This window comes from Cryptococcus neoformans, assembly GCF_000091045.1.
Source record: "Cryptococcus neoformans var. neoformans JEC21 chromosome 11 sequence".
NCBI lineage: Eukaryota > Fungi > Basidiomycota > Tremellomycetes > Tremellales > Cryptococcaceae > Cryptococcus > Cryptococcus deneoformans.
Window position 1 is genome coordinate 600,001 of NC_006680.1, and position 23,796 is coordinate 623,796.

Sequence of the window (23,796 nt, forward strand, 5' to 3'; positions counted from 1 at the left end):
AACGACAAAACATCTTCTTCTTTTTGGCTCCGGAGCTCAATGTGTATCCCACGCACTTCTTTTTCTTCGTCTTCATCCCTTTTCCCAAGTGACATTTGTCGTCCGCTCAATAAACCAAAGATCCCAATCCTCAGCCTCTGCGATCCAATCGCAATTCCCAGCAGCCAGAGTCTCTCTCTCAGTACATTCCTCTCCTTCCGATGAGCTGTCTCAGCTGGTGGCGACGGCCGATGTCATAGTCACCGCGACTTCCTCCCTTACACCACTCTTCGACTCCTCACCTACTTGTCCCAAGCCTGGTGCTAGGGTGATTATGATCGGGTCGTACAAGCCGGAGATGCACGAGGTAGATCAGGCTTTGATGAAGCGGGCAGCCAAAGTCGTCGTTGATTCCAGAAAAGCTTGCGAGAGAGAAGCTGGTGAGATTATCGATGCTGGAATTAAGGTAGCTGGAGGAGCTGGATTAGTCGAATTGGGCGAATTATTAGAAGAGGCCGGCTTGCCAGGTGCTGTCAAAGACAGCGGAGATACCTTTGAAAAAGAGGTCATCATCTTCAAATCAGTGGGTAATAATCAATACTGCATATTATGATATATTAAATGCCAATCTCTTATAGGTTGGTCTTGGTATTCAAGATGTCGCCATCTCAAAAGTTGTATTGGAGCAAGCCGAAATCAACAACATCGGGACAGTCATCGAGGATTATGATTAGGTAGACTTGGAGTCGCGCGACTGATGTCATGTATGCTTCAATCAAGCTGCATTGGTGTACATGTTCAGTCTGTTTCTACCATCATTTGTCACTTTATAACTGACCATTGTTGTCGGTCGATGCATGCTGCGTCGAGTCTGACGGACGGATGCAGCTTCGGTCCGTCCAATTATTTAGACTTACATCATGCCTCCACCTCCACCTTGAGAATTCAAGTCGTCTCGCTGACGACGCGTTACGTATGACTGTTTCCATGATCGATGGATCATCTCACCTGTCGTCGATATCACTGTTGTCTTCTGTAGTTTTTAATCGGACTGGACACTTATAGCTCTTTCCAACAGTTAACTCCTCCTTCTCTTCATAAATATACATAAAATTTGCGAAAGATATGTCAAGTTTCAGCGTTCACAAAGCGGCTTTGGAAGGTTAGTACTCTTTGCCTCTTGTTTGGCTATCATCTTCAAAAAGGTTTGTTTAACCTTCATCATAGGTCAGATAGGTCTTGCGAGATCATTATTGAATGACGATCCTAAACTTATTAACTCGAAGGACGAAGTACGTTCTGGCTGGCTCGAGAGGTGACATATGCTGACCTTCCGTTATTCCCGCCTCGCCCCACTATCTTGTCCTTGTGCTCGCGCTCTCTTTGATGCCTTCAATTCAAATTTACCCACAGGATGGCCGTACTCCGCTCCACTGGGCAGCTTCAACTTCAAACCTTTCTGTCCTCCAACTGTTGCTCAACTACCATCCTGACTTGGAAGCGAGAGATACTATGGGATGGACGGCGTTGATGATTGCCTGTTGGTTCATTCGGCTTTCATAACTAGCGGGAAGCTAGGTTTAATCAAAAGTCCCCTTGTTAATGCCCATTTTTAGCTGCGGCAGGACATCCGGAAATAGTCAGAGAGCTGATAGGTGCGGGTGCCAAAGTCGATGCAGTGAATGAGAAGGGTCAAACGGCCCTGTGAGTTTGTCCTCTGTGTCTGAAATCAGTTGTAGCTGCTAACCACTCTCATTTTCTCTGATAATGCTAGACATTATGCGGCTTCCAAGGGAAACGTATCTGTAGGTGCCTCTCGTGTCCCAATATCTACAGATACTAACGTCGTTGCAGATTGGCCGTTTGCTCATCAACCACGGGGCGGATGTAAGTGTCAAGCATGCTCCAACACTCAGGAGCAAATATTTACCTTTATTCTCATCAATCAGATTAATGCCAAAGACCGAGCGTCACAGCATCCCCTTCACCGAGCGGCAACCACAGGTAACAATGCTTTTTTGCAATTACTCTTGAACCCCCCAGAGGGACGACCAAAGACGAGGTTGAATACCGCTGACCGTGCTGGTAAGCCTCTGTTTTGTCTTATTCTTATGGAATTATTTGTTTAAGACACTTGCTGATAAGGTGGTCAATTATCAAGGTAACACACCTCTGCACCTAGCGATGGAAAGTGGACATGGAGACGCTGCTGTCGTGCTCATTGAGGCTGGAGCGGACCGTGAACGGTCAAACTCCGAGGGGCAAATGGCCGAAGAGATTGAGGGTGTCGGCGGACAAGAACAAAACAAGGTTAGAGAATACGTAGCGTCCAAGGTAGGACGAAGGTCTGAGTGATGATGCCTAATTGCGCACTGGGTATGCAATGAGTCCGTGCATACATCAACTGTCCTGTGACAACTCTGCAACCACGTTCACTAACCATTATGAAAAGTCTTGACAAATAGCAACTACATAATTAAGGCAAAATAGCTTTTGGAAACCCTTACGCCGAACCCAACGCCGCTTGATACAATAAGGTTACACGCGCGAGCCGACGTTCTCGACATATGCTTCTTCTGCCTTCCCACCATCATCCAAAGCTTCTGACCCATTGGCGCCCATACCTTCCGTGGAGCTTAGTGGTTCTTTGTCAAAGATTTCTCGAATCTCTTCCAGGGTACGGCCTTTCGTCTCTGGGCTAAAGACACCATGAGTTTAAAGTCGATCGTCAAGAAACTTGTCCGACTCACAAGAGCAGCCATTGAAGAAACAGGAAAAGCACCAGAATGCAATCATACACGATGTAGTATTTCCAAGAGATGTTTGATAATCCAATGGGGTTGACGAACTGGTTGAAGAACATTGCAAGATAGATACAGAATTGGGTAATAGAGTAACCCTTGGCGCGTAGTGAATACGGAAGTACTTCAATCGGATAAGCCGACTGAAGACCTGTGAAACCAAAGTCGTATGATGCTGATTATCACGTGTCAGATACCGAGCCGTTCCATCCCATGGGTTACTCACCGAAGAAGAAAAACAAGAATGCTACCTGAGCATACCCAACCGCTGGTTTACCGGTCTTGGTGAACTCGGCGGCCAAAGCGGTGATGATAATGTAGCAAATCAACATGCCCCCGGTAGAAATGAAGAACAGTGGTCGACGACCGAGCTTGTTGGCTGAAAGAGCCCCAGCAATGGCCCACGGATAGTTCCAAATGTTCATGCAAACATTGATGAGCGCTTGAGTGGCGGAAGATGTGACACCGGCAGTGGTCAGGATGGGGGAAAGATAGTATGTCACAATACCGTTCTAATACACTCATAAACAAATGCTCGCGGGGATGATAGTTTATGGAAACACTCACTCCAGACCATTGACACATGAAACCGACAAGGATACAAATGATAAGACGGTGACGATTACCTGGGGTTTTGAGAAGAGTCAGGTAGGATGTGCCATGTTGACTTGTCTTCTCGAGCTCCAAGGCCTCTACGATCTCGTCATACTCCAGCTTGACTAAAGCATCTTCCTTATCTCCATTGGCCTATAAAGTGTTTCACTTAATAGTGGCACATTGCAGGGGATTTGAGACACTAACATGGTACTTGGCAAGAGTGTTGAGAGCCTCCTCGTTGCGGCCCTTGGAAATCAGCCATCGAGGGGATTCGGGCATCAGTGTAACAGTGCTAAGGATACGTTAATATATCATTTTACTTGAAACCGAGAATGGCCTCACATAACAGCTAGCAAGATCTCTGGGGTGATCTGAAGGAGACACGGCAACCTCCAGCTCCAGTTACCAGTCATCCCTACCAAGGTTCCATACGTGATCCATCCAATGATGACAGCACCGATATACCAGCTACAATTGTACAACAGACTTGCTTGACCTCTCATCCTAGGGTGTGCAAGCTCCATCAAAAGTGTTGGTGCTGATGTACCTGTAAGGGCAATACCAAAGCCAATGACGAATCTTGTGCCCAAGAACGCATTGGCACCATGGGTAAAAGACTGGGCAATGCCTCCCACGATGACAGAGATACAACCTAATAGGAGAGACGAACGACGACCGAAGCGGTCCATACAGTAGGCAGAGATGGGTAAGGCTGGGAGGGCACCAAGAGAGAAAGACGCGATAACAAGGCCGAGGTAGTTGTCAGATATATCTCCCAGGTTGTCCATGACTGTTTAGGGAGTTAGCACATGTGTATAGATATGGAAGATAAATATGAAAGGTATGAAGCCTACAGGAATCAATGATTTGAAGGCCATTGATTAAAGAACCATCGACACCACTGCCTACCTGACAAAATGTCAATGTTGACGTCCTGAGCCGATCGAATGGACTCACGGCAGAGATAGTGCATATGGCCATGAAGAAGACAAGTTTCCGCAATCCCGGGTCATTCCACCATGAAGCCGCTGTGTTGTTTGGTACAGTGTTGAAAGCAAAATTTCCTCCTGCCATTGTGGCTTGTCGGCAGTGTTGATGGTGAGAATAAGAGGATGATTAGTAGTCTATTGAAAGAGAATATGACAGGGCTCTAATCCGTCCCAATTATTACTTGCAATCGGGCTATATACCTGGCAAGTTCGTTAGTCGAGTTGGAACTGGTCCAGTGATGCATGACAATCACTTGAGTGCCTCTATTATTAGAAACAGAGGCTACCAAAGAGCCAGGTCGGTGACAAGTCCATTACTTTCGAGAGACGTTCCGATCCGATACAGATAGAGAGTTAATGTACGATGTTGTAGAGATGTTATGATACCGAATTTTATCGGCCCGAAATGCATGTGGAATAGTCGGAAAGAGGTGTCAGCTGGCAGCTGGCTTGTACTCTGTGGTCTGTAGCTGTAAGCCGCTGTGAAGAGTGAAGATCATCAGCCGTCTGAGGGATGAGTGTAAGATGGCAGCGCAGCAGAAGGCAGAATGAAGCATCCACCAGCATTCAATACGTAGTAACTAATTGACGCTAACACTCAGGGTTGTGCCGCGCTGTGCCGACGATTGGGCCGATTATTACTTGATCTCCGAGTCAGGGGGTCAACGAACGCAGAGGCTCATGATGGATCATGGATGATTTGAGGAATGATCAACGAAGGGAGCAAAGAGAAAAAATAGAAGGAGCAAGAAGGGACCGACGGTTGAGAAATCGGTCAATTTCTTAGCTGCGGGGTCTTTCGCCTTGGTGCCTTCCACACTTCTATTGACGTCGGGGGCGACCGGGGCACCTCTGTGGGCTCGCTGGGGCCCAAAAGACGTTGATCCTAATTCGGAACGTCTGTCATCCTGCCTCCAATAACTGCCTGCTTGCTGTCTGCTAACTGTCGTCCTTGTCTTCTTCCGTTCATCGTCCAAGCTTATTATCATCATGACCTTTTTGAAGCTCAAATGACAGTAGTGAAGAGGGGTGCCAGTGAGCCATGACTAACTGCAGCATGCAGCCACCATTTCATGCCCCATTTTCCACTCTCTGCTGGCTTTTGATACTTTCGTAAGCTGACCGGCCGTTGATGTGCATTTGGTTAGCTGCAATCAGTGAATCTGCAATATGAGTCGGCATTGGCGTCGGATGCCCGTCAGCAAGAAATGTCTTAAAAGACAATGTTGTTCCGTGTAAGAACAACAAGGCCTCGGACATTGTGACCACATCGAGAGGATAAGGGAGGCAGGTATGATGCAGTTGTGGAGGGAGGAAAGAAGAAGCGAGGTCAAGTCGTCGGTGCTTGCATAGTACGAATATCGAGGTATGACATACGACGACTGGGTTGACCAGACCACATGGCTCAGGATGGCACATGGGAGAATGGAACACGCTCGTTGCAAGGAAAGACTTTTATAAGATAGCAGTATTTACACCACGGCCGAGACGTGAGAGGAGAGGACACTGGCGCATGTGTAGCAGGGTATACCTGGGTAGCCTTATGTATGTGTCTGTGATCTCATATTGTTGGTGTATGCGCAATGACAGTGCATCCAAAGAGGGGTATGCATGGAGTTGGGTGGCAAGAACGACGGATAAGTGGCGGACGCAGGGCGCCACACTCGATAACGCCGGCTGGGACGAGAGTGAGGCCTTTTCTGTGGGAGAGTGTGTGCGCCTCACTCCGTCTGCGTTTGCTGTTGCCAGAGAACGAGCACTAATTTCTTCCGTCGTCACCCGCCTGCCTCCACCGCCCCCGCCAGCAGCGTACACCCTCCTTCGTCGCTGTCCTCCTCCGCGCCCGCCACCCACAGCCAGGCGGCACCTGCCCCCGCCTCCTCCTTGTACACCCAAAACATCGACGCGTCCACTAAACACGTCACAACAAATATGTCCGACTCCCAGCCACAACAACCCCGTCCCGCTCCCCTCGTCATCGACGATGAGCGCAAGCTCGAGATGTTCAAAAACATGGACCCCGGCCGTATCGCAAACATCCGGAAGGTCAGTGTTCACATCCAAGCATGTATCCCGGCGCTAAACTGTATCTGCAGCGGATCACCGAACTGCAATCGGCCGGAAGTTCAAAAGAGTCGTCAACAGAGCTTGCAAAACTCAAGATGATTCTCGATATGTACGCCCGGGCTATGCAACTGGAACAAGAAAGAGCTGCGGCGGCCAACAAGCCTGACGGTCCAGCCGATACGTCCACAGCAGCCAGCACCAACGGCCAAGCTGGCCCTTCAAATCCAGCCCATGTCTCTATGAACCCTACCCAAATCGCGCAGCTCCGTACTCAGGCAGCTGCCTATCAACATCTCTCCAGAGGCCAGCCGGTTCCTTCGTATCTGCTTGCGGCGGCTCAAGGAACGCCCCCACCAGGAATTGGCGGTCAACCACCTGTACCAACGGGATTGAACGGCATCCAGGGCAAGGTGGCAGATAAGACTGTTGAAGCTGTTGTGGAGGACAGTATTGAAGCGAAAAAAGCAAGAGAAAAAGAAGAACAGCAGGACAAGACTTCTGAAGGACCTGATGGTGCGGCTCCTGCAGATGGGCCTTCTCAACCTCCGTACGCAATGGAATTTGACGAAACCTCCATCATCTACCCTTACAATGCCTATACCGACCCGTCCTTCTACTCCAAGCGCAAGTTTGATGAAGAAGTCATCAATCCTCTCCACAAACGTCAGCGACTTATAACGCCTTCTATCATGCCTCGCGGTCTTGACCCATATCTCCTTATGGAAGAACGAAACAGATTTATCGAAACTCGTATGGCGTGGAGGATGAAAGAGCTTGAGAACATGGATTCTACAGCTGGTCTCGGACAGCCAGGAGCTGGCGATGTGCCCAACGTCATTGAATCTGAGAAGCCCGGAACTCCTATGGGTGTGCGAGCACGTATTGAGCTTATGGGCCTTCGTCTTCTAGGCAAGCAACGACTCTTGAGAGAAGATGTAGTCCGCGCCATGCATGGTGCTTCCCAGATCCCTGCCGACCGTTCCCAGTTCCGACGCTTCCGAACACACACCCTCCGTGATGCACGAGCGACAGAAACCGCTGAACGTCGACAACGTACTGAACGTGAGCAAAGGGGCAAGCAACGTCACCTTGCTTATATTAACTCTATCTGCGAGCACGGTCAAGCTCTCATCGGTGCGGGCGTCAGCACAGCGAGAGGTCAAGGGGCTGATAAGATGAAGCGACTGGGTAGAGCGATGATGAAGTTGCATGCTGAGACGGAGAGGGAAGAACAGAAGAGGATCGAGAGAATTGCCAAGGAGCGTTTGAAGGCCTTGAGAAACGATGACGAAGAGGCGTACCTTGCTTTGCTTGGTGAAGCCAAAGACTCGCGTATCTCCCACCTTATGGACCAGACCGACCAGTATCTCGAGACCCTTGCTGCCGCCGTTGTTGAACAACAAAATGACGATGTCCATCGCGATGCTATTATGGCCGTGCCCTTTGAGCAAGAAGAGGGTGTCGCTAGTGAAGAGATGTTTGGTGCGAAGAGACAGGATGGTGAGGAATCTGGAGCAGAGCGAAGGGCCGGCAAGGTGGATTACTATGCGGTTGCGCACAAGATTCAAGAAAAGGTCACGAAGCAAGCGAGTATCTTGAGTGGTGGTACTCTGAAGGACTACCAGGTCAAGGGTTTGCAGTGGATGATCAGTTTGTACAACAACAGGTTGAACGGCATTCTTGCCGATGAAATGGTACGTTTATCATCTCTAGTAAGACAACGTCGTGCTGACTTGCACCACAGGGTCTCGGTAAAACTATTCAAACAATATCGCTCATCACTTATCTCATCGAAAAAAAGAAGCAACCGGGTCCCTTCCTTGTCATCGTTCCACTCTCTACCCTTACCAACTGGACCATGGAATTTGAGCGCTGGGCTCCTGCCGTACGTACTCTTATCCTCAAGGGATCTCCTGCTGTCCGTCGAGAGGCCTACCCTCGCTTGCGTGCCATCGACTTCCAGGTGTGTCTCACGACGTACGAATACATTATCAAGGAGCGACCGCTTTTGAGCAGGATCAAGTGGATTCACATGATCATCGACGAAGGTCATAGGATGAAGAATGTCAAGAGTAAACTGAGCCAAACATTAAACGAATATTATTCTTCAAGATATCGGTTGATTTTGACCGGTACCCCTCTTCAGGTGAGTATATTCCATGCTGCGTAGATGATCATCCTCTCACAAGCCATTAGAACAATCTTCCGGAATTGTGGGCTTTGCTCAACTTTGTCTTGCCAAAGATTTTCAATTCCGTCAAATCTTTCGATGAATGGTTCAACGCTCCCTTTGCCAACACTGGTGGTGAAAAGATGGAGATGAACGAAGAAGAAGCTTTGCTCGTCGTTAAGCGTCTGCACAAGGTTCTTCGCCCGTTCTTATTGCGAAGATTGAAGAAGGACGTCGAATCTGAGTTGCCGGATAAGGTGGAGAAGGTCATCTACACCAAGATGAGTGCCTTGCAATGGAAGCTGTATGAGAGTGTACAAAAGTACAAGACATTGCCCACGGATATGTCTGTCGCGTAAGTACTTTTTTCTTTTGATTGTAAAAGGGCTACAGAGCTCTAACAAGATTGCAGGAAACCTCAAAAACGACAAAACCTGCAAAACGCCCTTATGCAGCTCAGAAAGATTTGTAACCACCCATACGTCTTTCGTGAGGTCGACGAAGATTTCACTGTTGGCAACACGACAGATGAACAAATCATTCGAGTAGCGGGAAAGTTTGAATTGTTAGACAGGATCCTTCCCAAGCTGTTCAAGACGGGTCACAAGGTATGTGATACGATGGATAATTGAGAGACTTGTGGGCTAAGTGAAGTACTTTAGGTTTTAATCTTCTTCCAAATGACGGAAATCATGACGATCGTCTCCGACTTCTTTGATTTCAGAGGCTGGAAATACTGCCGTCTCGATGGTTCCACCAAGGCCGAAGACCGTCAAACCCTTCTTTCAACTTTTAATGACCCCAATTCTCCATATCAAGTCTTCATTCTTTCCACTCGTGCGGGTGGTCTCGGTCTTAATCTTCAATCAGCCGATACGGTCATTATCTACGACACTGACTGGAACCCCCACGCTGATTTGCAAGCGCAAGATCGAGCCCATCGAATTGGCCAAAAGAAGGAAGTTAGGGTTTTAAGGTTAATCTCGTCTGGAACTGTCGAGGAGTTGGTCCTCGCCAGAGCTCAGAGAAAGTTGGAGATTGACGGTAAAGTCATTCAAGCCGGTAAATTCGACGAGGTTACTACTGGTGCAGAGTACGAAGCGCTTCTTCAAAAAGCTTTCGAGACCAGTGCTGAGGAGGACAACGAAGAGACCAACGAGCTTGACGACGATGAGCTCAACGAGCTTCTTGCGCGTGGAGATAATGAGCTCGGTATATTTACAGCAATGGATAACGAGCGCAAGGAGCGTAAAATTGCTGAATGGCGCGCCTCTGGCAGCAAGGGCGAACTTCCTCCCCCTCTTATGCAAGAGTCTGAGCTTCCACCATTCTACCGACGCGACATTGGTCAAGAACTGGCTGAGGAACTTGCCAATGAAGAAGAACAAGGACGTGGCCGTCGAAATAAGGGCGAAGTACGCTACACCGATGGCCTTACGGATGACCAGTTCATTGCTGCATTGGAGAACTCGGATGATGATGTCGAAGATGCGGCGGATAGAAAGAGAAAGAGGGCCGAGAAGAAGGCTGAGAGGAAGAGGATGAATGAGGTACTTGTTCAAGCGGAGGCGGAGGGCAGACCGTTGGATGTCGTCGCCACCAAGGAAGTGGTTGAGCCTATCAAGAAGAAGAGAGGAAGACCAAGTAGCTCCGTGACGCCATCTGTGACGGGGGACGAGGTTCCTACAAAGAAAAGAAAGATGGAGAAGGTGCAAGGGCCTGAAGTGCAGTTGATGACCAAGCTGTTCATTGAAGTGAATAAGCTCAAGTCAGATTTAGGAGAGGATCTCAACCAATTCTTCTTGGTTCCGGTGAATCGCAAGGTGAGCGTGTTCCTTTTCTGGTGCGATTAGCTCCATCTGACTTTTTTCTTTTTTTTTCACAGGATTATCCTGATTACTATAGAATTATTGCCCAACCTATCGCCATGTCACAAATCAAAGCCAAGATTGGTAAACCCTCCTACAATCTCGCCTCCTTCCGCAACGATCTTCATCTCCTTTGGAATAATGCGCGGACCTATAATCAAGAAGGGTCTTGGGTATTCAATGCTGCGGAGGATATGCAGGAGGCGTTCGATAAGATGTGGGACGATGAGGTGCCACAGTTTTTGGCTTCGCAAGCCGCTGGGGCTGAGAACAGTGTTGGTGAAACATCGGCAGGGGCAAGCGGTAGCAGTACACCAATGTTCAAGCCTGTTGGCGATAAAACGACTGCTCCCAAAATAAGGATATCGATGGGGAAAAAGAAGATAGAGGCCGCGATGGATGGGGACGAAAGCATGGATGGAGGTGAGGACGATGACTATTAGATGTAAATGCGTTCGTGTAAGGAGAATTGAGTGATCGTGTATATTTATTGGGTCTACTTCTACGAGTATGAATACAGATTGGTCTTTTGCATTATCGCGGTATCTGCGTAGGTAAGTAGGATCTTAAATTCTGAAATTCTACGATACGTGACACCACACTAATTGCATGACACTTTTAATATGATAGCGGTAGATATTCCTCTCTTCGTCTGCAATACAGCTAGCCCCTTATGTGCTCCCCATCAATAAGACTTGTTTGATCTTTGCTGGGAGGAGATATACACCAAGAGGATATTCGTATCCTTGATTGAGTTCATGGAGCGAGTCATTCGTTGTTGTTGATGAGAGATCGAGAAGAGGAGGCGCTGTCGAAGCTCTTGCATGATGGCAGCCGGATGACTGGGAAAATCAAGGCCACGCCGTTAAATGCCCCTATTAGTTACCTGTTATGGGTCATCATCCGTCGTACTTAATAAAGTTGTGGATCTAGTTTTAATATAATTAGGTTTACCGTCTGTTTTCCGTCGGGCGGTGGCGCGTCGTGCTTAATACGTAGTATAAATAGTAGGTCGTGTGAGAAGATGCAACTGCCTTAGGTCAATTACGTAACATCAAGGTAACCGGTTAGCGACCGAGGCCGGTGGAGGTGTGGTGTATTTCCCCAAAAGGTGCGTATTCGTTGAGCGGATAAGTAGTCCGTATATCCTCTATCCTCGTATGTTTTTCGGGCGGATACCTTGATTTATATACCGCCCCTCTCTTAAGATATCAACAAACTGACATAGACATATCGGCAACATGGTAGCCTCGCCTCCTACAGCAACGCCATCAACCGCGCTCTTGTCTCTTATCCACTCTCTCCGCGCCTTGCCTACTCGCCTCATCCAGTCCCCTCCGACCCAGCCACGTCGTGCATCTGTAGCTATCATCATACGCCTGAGACCTGCTGAAGAGCTGGTTTTTGAAGGACATGAGCCAGAAGGATGGACAGGAGATGTTGTTTCGAGGGAAGATTGGGGAGAAGGGCTTGAACTGGAAGATTTTATGAAGTTGTGTAAGTGATCATCGTGAGAGGCACGAATGAGTAACCATCTGACGCTATGGTACAGCCTGGGTGAATCACCCTAATACTGTTCCAGAGATTCTGTTCATTCGCCGTGCCTCTCCCTCTTCTTTACCTCCTCCCGGAGCCCATCACCGTTGGGCTTCTCATATCGCCTTCCCCGGCGGCCGTCAAGAACCAGACGATCAGTCGGCCTATTACACCGCATTGAGAGAGACATGGGAAGAGATTGGAATAGATTTGGCTGAGAAAGAATTCCTGAATGTAGGGCGGTTAGACGAGAGAGAGGTGACCACAAGCTTAGGGAAAAGGCTGTTGATGATCCTCAGTCCCTTTGGTACGTTTGATGTGCTGCATCTAGAACAGGACTGATTAGGTGGACAGTATTCATCCAAACTACGCCAATAAGTCCGACTCCAGAGTTACAGGCGGTAAGTTCCTCAAATGCGTCTCCGATCATGTACTGACATCTGGAAAGGCCGAAATCTCGTCTGTCCACTGGGTGCCTCTTTCTCTACTTACGCCTCCCTTTTCACCTTCTCGTTGGTCGCACGTCGAAATTGATGTCAGCACTCGGTTGAGTCCCCGAAACAAATTTGTAAGATGGTGCTTGAGAAATCTCATAGGCAAAATGAAGTAGGTTGTGTCTTTCCATATCACATGTTATAGCACTGATCAAAGCGTCAAAGATTTGGCTGTTTGCTTCTTCCTGATGAGCCGGCCGTAACAGCTGAAAATTTTGATCCCTTGGATTTTGATGAAACGTTGGAAGGAAGTGGTAGCTGGACCGATGCAGCGGATGGCAGTCGATTTTTGAGGCTTTGGGGCTTGACCTTGGGAATGACCCTGTAAGCTGATCCTGCTCTATATCATTCTGTAAATCACTGATAATCACTCTTTCCCTAGGGATCTTATCTCTCATCATCCGTCTGCACCCTCCAAGCTATTAGCAGAAGGCCAGAACCTTTCAACCTCACAACCCAGTACTCCTGTTATGGAATACAAGCCTCAACTGGCCCCTCGCACTCCTGTGACCACTCACAGTACTTTTGAGGACCAGTGGGAGGCTGCGAGGAAAGCATTGGCGGAAGAAGAGAAGGACAGGGCAATTGAGAAAGCGGCGCAAGGTAGAAGACGAAGAGGTGTAGGACCTTATATGACGTTAGTTGTTCGAAGATGCCCAGTTTCCATCAGGCTGACAGAATAGTAGTGCGGTATTCCCGAGATTCACATATCCCGATGTCAATTTTTGGATATGGTGCGTAGCTTGGTCTGCTTGTCTAGCCTCCGCTCACTAGTATTCATCAGGGTCTTCTCTCGTCGGTACCGACAAGTGCTGAAATCCTGGGAATTGTCAGCCATTGGCCCCTCTCGTGCAGCCGACAGGCGTATCAATTGGTCTGGTCAGGCACTTGCTACCTTTTACACGGCAGTAAGACAAGCTTTGGTTGTGACTCTGATCATCCGAGCTCTAGGTCTCGGTGTTGGGCTGGCGGGTGTGGGTTACTTGGCGTTCAAGGTTATGGGTGGTGGAGAGCTATAAAAGCAAAAGCTGCATGTATTCTGCTGTAGCTGTTGACTGGATAGATAACTTTGAGTGTATTAGCCTGAGGCCTGAGATGATGGTTGTAGGATATTCATATGCCTCTTAGCTATGTATGTGGTTCATTGTCATGGATATGTCACGCGCTCTACGTAGGATCTGAGATCTGGTGCGGAAGTTATCGGAGAGAAGTGACAAAGGTCAGATAGGGACGAGAGGAAGTTAGAATTTAGATGAAATTGCCGAAAGTTAGTTCGATGGAGATGGCCATCGGGAAGCAAACGAAAAATATGAATATTCCAGAAATATGTAAAATATAAGCCTCGGAAAGACCGTGTGGCGTAAATAGATAAGGACAGGGATGTTGAAAGAGATCTCCGAGGCAGAAGTGATAATTCGGAATTGATTCTCTGACTGTTTGGTCACATGAACCGATAACTGATACCCACCGATTTCTATATATATGCGTTCTTTCATCAGTACTGGAAACGCGTTCCCGCAACCACAAACCACGAACAATGCCAGTTCCAGACAACACATCCCCTCGCTACTCTCTCCAGCCGCCTTGCGGCCTCCCGGCACCCTTTCGCTTGCCCCTCCGTCAACTGGAAGACAATGGAGCTAACCAAGTTGGCGATATCGGCAGTGTCAGGAGGTCAACAGCTACGGACAATGACGGGAGCGGCGATACTCTGATGTCCTGCTTTGGTACTTTGACCATCCCATCACTTCCGCTCAAAGATGAGAGCGCAGAGGTCGTTGGCTCTGCGCACGACAACCATACAGGCGTTCAAACAAAGTGCTACCCTGGGCCGAAATTGAGTGACAGAGCGACCCAAGGTCCTGATGCGGGTCCTCTGATTGACCGGTTCAGCTGCTTGTTCCAAGACCGTGAGTTGCATGTGGTCATAGCCGGCGTCTTTGGCCGCCTTTATTCGGCAGCTGACGGCACGGCGACTTGCAGAGTACGACTGCAGGTTTAACCCGAAAGGTATCGTTTCTTTGGGTGTGGCCGAGAACTTTTTGATGCAACAACAATGCATGGAGGTCCGTGCGAACTTCCTCTTCTTAATCCATCATCTCATCAGTCACCCACGGTCGTTTTAACCCACGTATGACTGACTTTCTGTGTGCCTTTCTAGCTTTTTTCTTCCGCACTTCACAGTAACATAACTCCCCTAGATCTATCTTATGGGGATTCACTATGGGGTAGTCGAAGGATTAATAAAGCTTTGAGTGCGTTCTTCAACGAATGGTTCAATCCGGCCGAAAAGGTTTTGCCAGAGCAAATCATCACAGGTGAGTATTGGCCACACCACATGTCCAAATATCAAACCGTCACTGACAGAGTTATTATTTTCAAGGTGTGGGCTGCTCTGCGGTCCTTGACCAGCTCTTCTACACTATTTTGGACGAAAATGAAGCTGTTCTCCTCGCAGCTCCGTAGTGAGTTTTGATCTTTCAATATGTGGTCGTCCTTTCACTGAATTCTTGTCTCAGCTACACTGGCTTCGATAGAGATCTTATAAGCCGAGGACGAGTTAAGCTTATCCCAGTTCATCTCTCTCCAGAACGAGCTTTCGGCCCCGAAAGCTTGGAGTTGTTTGAAGAAGTGTACGATAAGATTACGGCACAAGGTATCACCGTACGCGCTGTGGTGAGTCATCTATTTCATCACACTGTTTCTATCAACACTGATATGTGGCTTCTTTGTTCAGATCGTCTGTAACCCACAGAACCCTCTCGGACGCACATACCCTCGAGAAACGCTACTTGCCTATGCAAAGTTTTGTCAAAACAACGACCTTCATTTGGTGTCAGATGAAATCTACGCCCTCAGCGTTTACAATAACAAGGGTGAGAAACCTATTCGGCCATCGTTGTCGGATTGAAGATGACTGACCAAGCCCATTGATTAGATTTCCCCGAAGCGCTTCCCTTTACAAGCATGCTTTCACTCAATGTGCAAGAGGAACTCGGGATAAATTTTGATAAATCTAGGCTTCATGGTGGGTACTCATTTTTATCTATTTCTTGCCTCGCTCAACTGATTTTCGATTTACAGTGGTCTATGGAATGAGCAAAGAGTATTATGCGTTCGCTGAAGTACCTTGAGGATGTGCTAATACGATGGTAGCTTTTGCGCGAACGGTCTTCGCGTTGGTTCTCTGGTATCACAACACAACCCTTTCCTTCTCCGCTCAATGGCAAACACCTCAATGCTTATGAAATGTGAGTATTGATATGGAATAGTGGATTAAGAATTGAAATTAACGGTCTGAGCAGTATCCTCCCCAGCAGATGTCATCTGGTCAAGCTTATTGCATGATAAGATAGCACTCAAGAAGTTTATAACGACCAACCGCCAACTTCTTGGAGAAGCTCAGGCATTCATTAGGAAGTGGTTTGAAGATAGGGGCGTACCGGTAGCCGACCACAATGCGTGAGTATCACTGACGTTGGTATAAACCCATGATGCTATGAGCTGACAATGGTCAGAGGGAACTTTGTGTGGGTGAATCTAGGAGCCGCCTTGGAGTTTGACGATGTTACGACAGAGAAGCAAATCTTCCAAAAACTTCTTGATGGAGGTGTCTATATTGTATGTTGCCTTATCTCCCTTGTGAAGATTCTATCCAACTGAATGGCTTGGCTTTAGGCTCCCGGATCGGCTTACCATTACCATATTCCTGGGTGGTATCGCGTTACGTTCAGCGTCGCTCGCGATAATCTTCTCGTAAGTTATCCATCGTGAACAAGTACTGGCAAGTCTAAGTTGAGACTTTTCAGGTTGGATTGGGTAGAATTGAGAAGCTTTTAGGCCTCAGATTGGTCAAATCTTGATGCTGAAGAACAAGCTTTCCCTCGGGCGTTGACCGATTTATAAGAAGATGGTTTGGAGGAAGATGGCCCGGAGCAGGAATCAGATATTCGGGTATACGTATAAACATAATATCAATGTTGTACCAACATGTCACTAATCATCATATGTACTCTCTATGTAATTGTAATTCTCTATGTCTCGCTTTAAAATGAATGTCTGTAAAAAGACAAAATACTGTACTGGTACAACTCTATAATTAGATAAGTGAGCAGTGAGACTGAATAAATGGGACATGGAGTTTGACCTCGTTTAATCTTTTAAGAAATGATACTACTCCTTCTAGACCACCAATGCTTCTTTTTGTTCAATGTACCATTCTCTGAAAAACCTGATCCTTGCTCCTGGACTTTCTTCAGTTTCCTTCCTTCGACCTTGCTCCCGGCAACGGCCTTTCCCCACATGCCTCCTCGACCTAGGGCTGTACCACTCGCAGCAGTGATGTTACTCCCTGATTGCTTGTTGTTGATCACTTCAGCAAATTTGATATCGCTTGATAGCTCATGGAAAATGGGTGCATGGTGAGAGGGAGATTGAAGTTGCAGTTGCTCATTAATATTCCCGGGATCAGCAACTTGAGGAACAGTGGGAGAAGCAGGCGCGACTGCCCAATTCTCAGGAGCAGCATACGCATGAACGGAAGGGTGCTCCATAGTAGCTTTAACCTCTCGCTGCCTCAAGGTCGAATAAGGGTCCAGGGGGTGTCCATAAAAGGAATTTTGTTGGTGGATTGCATCATAGTGGATGCCGGGATAGGAGGAAGCAATGGCAGGTGATGGTTCAACCATCTCACTACCAGAACCGGTGGTAGCATTGGCGCTCAATCCGTTGGTAACAGCTGTCGTCTGTCTGTCATCAGGGACCTCTTGCCCCTTTTGGGCACCTTGCCCTTTTTCCATAACTTCCGCAAGATGATCGATCGCATTTCTCCAAGTTTCTTCAGCCTTGTGCACATTCATCAAGCCAAGGGCTCCCAATTCGTGTAGTTCGCTCAGCATACTGGTCGGAAGAGACACTCCTCTACGTTTCCTATCTTGTGATGGGTCATTTCCGTAAGGTCGTGTGGAAAGACCGGCTGCACGCATGTGATCATCGCGAACTTCTTTGGTTGTTGGCTTCCCATGAGAGTAAACCGAAGTAGATCTTCTGTGGCCGTCAAACATTAAAGGCGTCCCACTACGGTGCAGACCTTCCAAATTGTTATCTCTTTCTCGGCTAGTTGTATCTTCGTTCTCTACCTTCCCAGCTAATCTCATCAACACATTTCCCCACTCCAAACTCTCTTCGGCCATCTTATGCATAGCTTCGCCCGTGTCCTTGATCGTGGATGAATATTTGAGTAGGGCCTTTGCGTGGGCAGAAAGTAGGTGGCTTGCAATGGCGAGAATGATGCTGTCCTGGGCAAAAGTGGGAGAGCCGGAGGAAGAAGCGGGGATAGGGATTTGAGGCTGGACAGAAGCCAGAGTCTGAAACGCTGGGGTTTCCGAAGAAGGATGGGGCGAGAGAGCTGGGGACGGTGGCAGGGAAGTTGGAATGCTTTCGTCAAACATACCCGGCGTAGTGTGAGTAGCTGAATGACGTCGGTCGGGGCTGGTTGTGACAAGGACATGCTGCAGGGAGAAAGATCTATCATAGCCATTCACAGTGGATGAGTGACTGGAAGACGATGCATGATGTGCAACAGATGGCGAAAAGGAAGCATCGTGGCTTGACCCCAACACGTCATCAGTCGTCAGTGTCTGTGGGGATGGCCCATTGGCCGTCGCATCACCCTCAGGCTGGCTCTCAACAGGGCCCTCAGGTCCAAGCGGCGTGCGAAATAATACTTCTTCAGCCTTCTCCTGACCGTTATCCTTGTATCTGTCGTCCTGTTCCTCCACATGATTCTCCACGTAAAGGATCCTTCTTACGCCATCCGACTGAGTATGCGGAGAGCCCGCTCGCTCAGGAATGCTCTTGAAACCAGTAGAACTGAAAGCATGAGCTTGCTCGTGCTCCTGAGCGTCATAGTCTTCTGAACCGTCGTCCCTTATTCCAAAGATACCAGAGGTTCGAAAGACTTGAACAGGTTTGGTAATCTCTTCAGTAGGCTCTTCTGGCCTGAGCTCCCCCAGCAATGTGAGCGGTGACCTCGAACCAGGAGACTGGCATGGTGTGGAGCCCTGGGAAGATTTCGCACTCGAATTTCCCTGCTTTTGAACTCTTTTGGACAGCCTTCGGATAGCAAGTCGTTCTTTCATGGAACTTCTGGAGTCTGGCGAGTTGTCCGAATTATTGCTACCAAAAATAGAGGAAAGAATGCTCGAGACTCTAGTGAGAGTAACGATGTTCTTAGTATCCCCAGAAGTCTTGATGCTAGATGAACGGGAGGGATATGACTGAGCTGAGCCAGGTGTCGAGCTGGGACAGGCGGGGTGCAAAATATCCTTTTCCGGGACCAGCAAAGAATCGAAAGGCTATTTCTCCGTCAAACTCAATCATACCACACCAACCACCAATGAACTCACTTGAGCATCGGAATGCTTATTCTGATCTTGTTCGGATACATTTGATGTAACAGTCACCACAGTTGGGATCCCTTTCTGACTTGGTGCGCCATTATAACTTGCCATCTTTTGTGGGGTAGGACGATGAACGTGGAAGCTATGCGGACGACGTTTGATGAGACTGTGGCGGCGCCTAGTGGGTAATACATCCTCCTTAACCAATTTGGTGTCGAACTTCATATCGTCGGTAAGGATAGGTATATTGTGCAAAGTCGGATGGAGAACTCCAGGAGAGGCTGCAGCAGACCTATGAGAGTTGGTATCCTGATATCGCTGTCAGCCCAACCGCAGGATAATGAAGTGATGGCTAACCAAAGAAGATCTGCTCGCATGTGAATGTGGCCTTGAATTAGGGGGGCTGACAAAATAAGAGCGGTTAGATGTATTAATGGTCCGCTGCCTCGCAGCCTTTTCATTGGTATCGACGTAGGGCGCATTAACGGTAAGATCTATACCTGAAGTGGGATTAGACTGCCCTTGTGCTTGCTGGTCACCAAATTTGACCTTCATTTTTTTGTCCTTAAGCATCTTCTCAATCTGCTTATCTCTCATTTCCTTGACTTTTGTGGCTTTTTCCGTACTTTCCTTTTCTTTAATCTCCTGCTCCCCGAGGGCCTTGGCTTGCTTGCTGTGAGGGTAGTACCTCTCGAGGTATCTCCGCCTGGCCTCGTCGCTGATGACACCATAAGGCGATGGGCTAGATGGTGGAGCGATGCTTTTGACGAGTTTTGGTTTACTAGAATAGACTGAACGAGGGGGAGGAAGGAGACCTCCAGGAGAAGAGGCTTTGAGGGAAGAAAACGTGGTACAGGAAGCAGTGGTAGGACTGATAACGTCACCAAGAAGCTTTCGAATGGGTATAAAAGAGCGTTGATTGCTTGATGGAGAAGCAGGTTGGGGGATCTGACTGCGGGATTCAGTTAAATGAGAGCAAACGCTCACTGCTGAGGATTGCACACTGCCATCGACTTGCGGAAACGACTTGGGAGGCCGAGATTGCCGTACGATATCTTCCGAGTCTTTGTTCACAGTACTTTTATTCCTGCTTCCATCTTGCTCGGCACCTGCATCACCAGGGGGAAGAGCAAGGGTGTGAAAAGAGTTTGGGGCGGTGAGCTCTGTGATGGACGACAGCATGCGAGCAGGAGCGTCTGACAAAGTGGCCATGATGGCAAGTAAAAGAAAGAGAAGAAGAGGTTGGTAGGAAGGAAGGAACTGAAATCGGTTCAAAGCGGTATCTGGGGCTTCCATGGTTATTATAGGAGACGGGGAGGAAGGAAGAGCGGTTGACTCACCTAAGGACTGCGAGATAAGGAAGGCGAGGGAGAAAGAGAGGAGTTGGTTCAACAGCACGCCACCTGTGGGCCGCTCAGGCGCGCTGATTTGAGCTAAGCGATAAGCGTAGGGAAACCTTGCTTGCGGTGATTGATGTCTACTAAAAGGATGATCGCGTCTTGGGCCGAGACACGGCCAGGTCAGCAAATCTGAAGAGGGCGCACCCTACAAAAAAGTAATGACGCTTTGGAAATAATATCGCAATGACCTCTTACTTATAAGCGAATCTTCTTTGGGGTCTGAAATGCCTTCGATTTCTCTCAGACTGAGGTAGTCTTCGATGGCAGGAGAGGTGGTAAGAAGGTGGGAATAAGAAGGATGAGGTATGAAGTGGACACTCGTGGCCCGTAGCGGGCAGCGAGGAAGGAAGAAAGGATGAAGCGTCTGCATGACCTTACAGGGCCGAGCTGAGGAGCGAGAAGGTAGGTCAAGGCGACATTAATCCTTAGAGTAAATTGATGCAAGTGACGAACCGGGGGACGTGCACCGTATCTCGCCATTTTCACCTTACGAGTACGGACGCGTCAGGATTGATTCCCTTCGGCTCTCGTAGTGATCACGCATCTTTTCCATTGTAGGCCTCTTGAAAAGTATGCTGCAAGTGGCTGCAGTCGATAACGTGAGCGTCGATCCAAGGATACTATTAGTAGCTTACCATTACAATGACTACATCAGGCAAAAGGATCAGAAATATATTTCCTGCGTAGTGGTGGTTATTCGTCAGCAAACTCCGTTCCCCAGTTAGGATCCGCTTGCCTACTTCCACCTCCAAGCTCCTACTCCGACGGAAACAAAAAAGACAAGAACAAAGCAGCCACATGGCTGAATGATGAGATATGATAGATGCATTGCACTGCTTGTTGCTTGATTTGTACTGGCACAACATTTCTTCTACTTCTCTTCTCCTACATAGCCCACACCTTGGCGCATCCGTCTCTTCCCCCAGACACCAAGTACTTGTCGATGAACCTCATTTTTTCCGCTGGCTTGGTATGGCCGTTGACTACCAACCGCGAGTGGGCGTGAGTCGTGCGGTTGTACACCTCCACGCCATTTTCTCCAGTGCACGCCACCACTTTGCGGCTATCGAATTGAAGTGCTGTAACCGGGTATTCGTATTTGTGGACTTCCGAAACGGAACCCATGCGGAGATCCCATATCTAAATGACATGAGCAAACGACCCCTTCCTATTTAGTAAAAGGTTTTACTTACTCTGACAGTTCGGTCCAAACTTCCCGTGACAATGTATTGCTCGTCAAACTGCAAGCATGTGACTGGAGCAGTATGTCCAATTAGAGTCCTATGTGCTTGTCCCGTCCTCATATCCCACATTCTCACGCCGCCATCCCCGCTTCCACTGGCCAAAGCGTAACCCCAGAACTGCACGCCTCCTACAAAGTCTTGATACATTTCCCACGTCCCATCGGCATAAGGTGGAGTTGGGACAGCGAAATTTTGGCCCGTCGCGGCGCCGAGGAGGGCAGCTCCCGACATGCCGACCAAGGAAGCACCGGGCGAGGGAAGAATGTCTTCGTACGTGTTGGAACCAAATGATGTTGACGAACGGTGGGAAAGACGCGGGGGTCGTTGAGGAGGTACAGACGACGGCGGAGGAGGAGGATTGGAGATCGCCCACAGAATGTCCATAGTCAGAACACATTGCCCAGTAGCAACGTCCCATTGTCGGATCGTCTTATCTGAAGAGCCAGTGACCAAGCATCCATCTTCGTAATACAGTGATGTGACGCTCTTGCTGTGACCCTCCAAGGTTCTCACGCATGGGCTACCATCTCCAGGTTGTGGATCCTGAAGAGTGCCATCAGGCAGTTCATCGTCTTGCTCCGCATGTTCTCCATCTTCTTCATGCGCTCTTTGCTCGGCTATTCTCTCGAGAGGATCCTGTCGAGCAAGCTCTGCGAGCTGAGTATGGAGACGCTCTTCGTAATCTTCAACCATGCGCAGATCCCACAGACGAACGTTGCCATCGGCGCCGCCGGTCAGACATAAAGTATCTTCGACCTGCAAGGCTTTGACAGTCCCTGAATTACTGTCAACCACTGGCCCATCACATAAGATCTTGACTCACCTCTATGTCCTCGCAACTGTCCAATCTCCTCACCATCACACAGGTCCCAAACCTTGACAACGTCGTCTTGTCCGGCAGTAACAAGCATTCCGTATGGTTCGTCAAAGTCCAGTGCGGTGATAGGTGCGGTGTGTCCATTTAAGGTCTGTTTCTCACATCAGATATGATTGTCCTCCATTCCGATAATCGTACTTACCATGAAAGCCACGCCAGATGGCAGCTCGTCATGTTCTGATGGCAGGAACGCCGGACCCTTTCTTCTCCTTGAGCTCTTGTTACTGATGCCAGCACCACTAGAGCTAAGAGGTAATGACTTTGCGCCCGCTGCTGCTTTGATGGCCGGTGAGGCCATGAGCTCCTGCACACCCTCTAATTCATCATCTAATTCCAAATCTTCTTCTTGAAGATGAAGAAGGGATGCCTCAAGGTGACGGCGGATATCTTCCAACGCGTCAATCTTAGCTCCCACTTCAGCAATTTCAGATTGTATCAAGGACTAGATAGATGTAAGTGTCGACAACCACCAAAATAAAATCACGTTTTGACGCACCTGCCTAACATGCAGATTCTCCTTATCCTGGCCAATCTCGTCTGCTTGTTTGGCCAGATCTTCTAACCTCAGCTTGCCTTCCAAATGTCTTCCTTCCGTGAATCTCCTGCTCTCCCTCTTCTTTCGTCTCTTCTTCACCGCATGCCGGCCCACACCGAGCTCCCCATCCTCTTCATCTTCTCCCTTTTCCGTTAATAATCCTCTTGCTCGATCCCCGAGTTTCTTCAACCCAATCTTCCCTCCCAAATCTTCATCCACAATTCCACCTCTCACCATCCTTCTCCGCTGCTTCGCCAGCTCTGAAGAGGGTATCGTGGCCTTGAAGCCTCTTATTAGGCTGGGTGAGTTTTGGCCATTTTGAGGATGCGAGACATCGCCAAGCGAAAGCGAAGCAAGATTGTCTACTGCCTCCAAAATAGCAAGAGAAGAGGCAGTTGGCCGGGAAGACTTGTTGAAAGGAAGGTTGGTTGGGAGGCGCAACAGTGGGTATGGTGCACCGGGATGTGAGGACTTTGAAAGCGATTGTTGGCTAGATGAGGCGGCATTCAGAAATCGCGGTTGCATCAAAGATGGGGCGACTACGTGTCCAGATTAGCGATGTCTGTATATCTAAAGAAATTACCATGGATGTTACCTACGGTCTGACAAAATCCTAGCACTCTCTGATCTTCTGTGATCTCCTTGAAAGGGACCGATTAGGACCTCTTTGGCGATAGAGAGCGTGCCATTTAAAGATGAGAAGTATGGAGATGAAATTGGGTCCAGCGCTGAGCGTAGAGGCTTGTCGTGATCATGGTGGTTGGCCATGGGTATTCCTGCAACGTGTAGGCTTATTGCCGGATTTAAAAAAGTAAAACGAATGAGAAGAAGAGAAAGT

General features: G+C 48.5%; 8 protein-coding genes across 8 annotated transcripts in view; 5 read left to right on the forward strand and 3 right to left on the reverse strand.

Moving 5' to 3' along the window:
• The window catches only part of CNK02000 (hypothetical protein), a 1,752-nt gene extending 912 nt beyond the window's left edge, over positions 1-840 (forward strand). Inside the window, exons 3-4 of the mRNA XM_024658065.1 lie at positions 1-562; positions 618-840. The exon at positions 1-562 is cut by the window's left edge and continues 34 nt beyond it. Coding sequence (XP_024513722.1) covers positions 1-562; positions 618-713 — 658 coding nt within the window. The 3' untranslated portion in view covers positions 714-840. The remainder of the gene's footprint in view (positions 563-617) is intronic.
• A 155-nt stretch (positions 841-995) lies between these two features.
• CNK02010 (proteolysis and peptidolysis-related protein, putative) lies at positions 996-2,375 on the forward strand. The gene is made up of 8 exons (XM_567677.2): positions 996-1,141; positions 1,207-1,271; positions 1,393-1,519; positions 1,596-1,683; positions 1,754-1,784; positions 1,834-1,866; positions 1,929-2,064; positions 2,141-2,375. The coding sequence occupies exons 1-8, from the start codon at positions 1,105-1,107 to the stop codon at positions 2,332-2,334; spliced, it is 711 nt and encodes a 236-aa protein (XP_567677.1). The 5' UTR covers positions 996-1,104; the 3' UTR covers positions 2,335-2,375.
• CNK02020 (hexose transport-related protein, putative) lies at positions 2,361-5,150 on the reverse strand. The gene is made up of 8 exons (XM_024658066.1): positions 4,335-5,150; positions 4,232-4,286; positions 3,720-4,167; positions 3,582-3,669; positions 3,348-3,527; positions 3,007-3,292; positions 2,730-2,955; positions 2,361-2,677 (listed from the first exon to the last, which is right to left on the reverse strand). The coding sequence occupies exons 1-8, from the start codon at positions 4,449-4,451 to the stop codon at positions 2,518-2,520; spliced, it is 1,560 nt and encodes a 519-aa protein (XP_024513723.1). The 5' UTR covers positions 4,452-5,150; the 3' UTR covers positions 2,361-2,517.
• A 960-nt stretch (positions 5,151-6,110) lies between these two features.
• Positions 6,111-11,449, forward strand: CNK02030 (hypothetical protein). The gene is made up of 8 exons (XM_567679.2): positions 6,111-6,412; positions 6,463-8,127; positions 8,178-8,579; positions 8,630-8,958; positions 9,016-9,211; positions 9,266-10,426; positions 10,489-11,025; positions 11,102-11,449. The coding sequence occupies exons 1-7, from the start codon at positions 6,299-6,301 to the stop codon at positions 10,912-10,914; spliced, it is 4,293 nt and encodes a 1,430-aa protein (XP_567679.2). The 5' UTR covers positions 6,111-6,298; the 3' UTR covers positions 10,915-11,025; positions 11,102-11,449.
• Positions 11,450-11,639: 190 nt separating this feature from the next.
• CNK02040 (expressed protein) lies at positions 11,640-13,801 on the forward strand. The gene is made up of 8 exons (XM_567680.2): positions 11,640-11,968; positions 12,024-12,314; positions 12,362-12,408; positions 12,456-12,613; positions 12,667-12,825; positions 12,884-13,138; positions 13,188-13,235; positions 13,286-13,801. The coding sequence occupies exons 1-8, from the start codon at positions 11,713-11,715 to the stop codon at positions 13,518-13,520; spliced, it is 1,449 nt and encodes a 482-aa protein (XP_567680.1). The 5' UTR covers positions 11,640-11,712; the 3' UTR covers positions 13,521-13,801.
• A 119-nt stretch (positions 13,802-13,920) lies between these two features.
• Positions 13,921-16,580, forward strand: CNK02050 (conserved hypothetical protein). The gene is made up of 13 exons (XM_567681.2): positions 13,921-14,411; positions 14,485-14,567; positions 14,663-14,819; positions 14,885-14,966; positions 15,021-15,177; positions 15,239-15,377; positions 15,440-15,529; positions 15,586-15,607; positions 15,658-15,752; positions 15,807-15,963; positions 16,020-16,122; positions 16,180-16,257; positions 16,311-16,580. Exons 1-13 carry the CDS (start codon positions 14,039-14,041, stop codon positions 16,362-16,364), a joined length of 1,590 nt encoding a protein of 529 aa, XP_567681.1. The 5' UTR covers positions 13,921-14,038; the 3' UTR covers positions 16,365-16,580.
• Positions 16,455-20,981, reverse strand: CNK02060 (hypothetical protein). The gene is made up of 5 exons (XM_024658067.1): positions 20,938-20,981; positions 20,243-20,887; positions 19,260-20,185; positions 18,909-19,211; positions 16,455-18,857 (listed from the first exon to the last, which is right to left on the reverse strand). Exons 3-5 carry the CDS (start codon positions 20,112-20,114, stop codon positions 16,662-16,664), a joined length of 3,354 nt encoding a protein of 1,117 aa, XP_024513724.1. The 5' UTR covers positions 20,115-20,185; positions 20,243-20,887; positions 20,938-20,981; the 3' UTR covers positions 16,455-16,661.
• Positions 20,982-21,135: 154 nt separating this feature from the next.
• CNK02070 (trp-asp repeats containing protein, putative) lies at positions 21,136-23,759 on the reverse strand. The gene is made up of 6 exons (XM_567683.1): positions 23,558-23,759; positions 22,920-23,497; positions 22,566-22,865; positions 22,370-22,514; positions 21,496-22,322; positions 21,136-21,442 (listed from the first exon to the last, which is right to left on the reverse strand). The coding sequence occupies exons 1-6, from the start codon at positions 23,724-23,726 to the stop codon at positions 21,188-21,190; spliced, it is 2,274 nt and encodes a 757-aa protein (XP_567683.1). The 5' UTR covers positions 23,727-23,759; the 3' UTR covers positions 21,136-21,187.
• Positions 23,760-23,796: the final 37 nt, after the last annotated feature.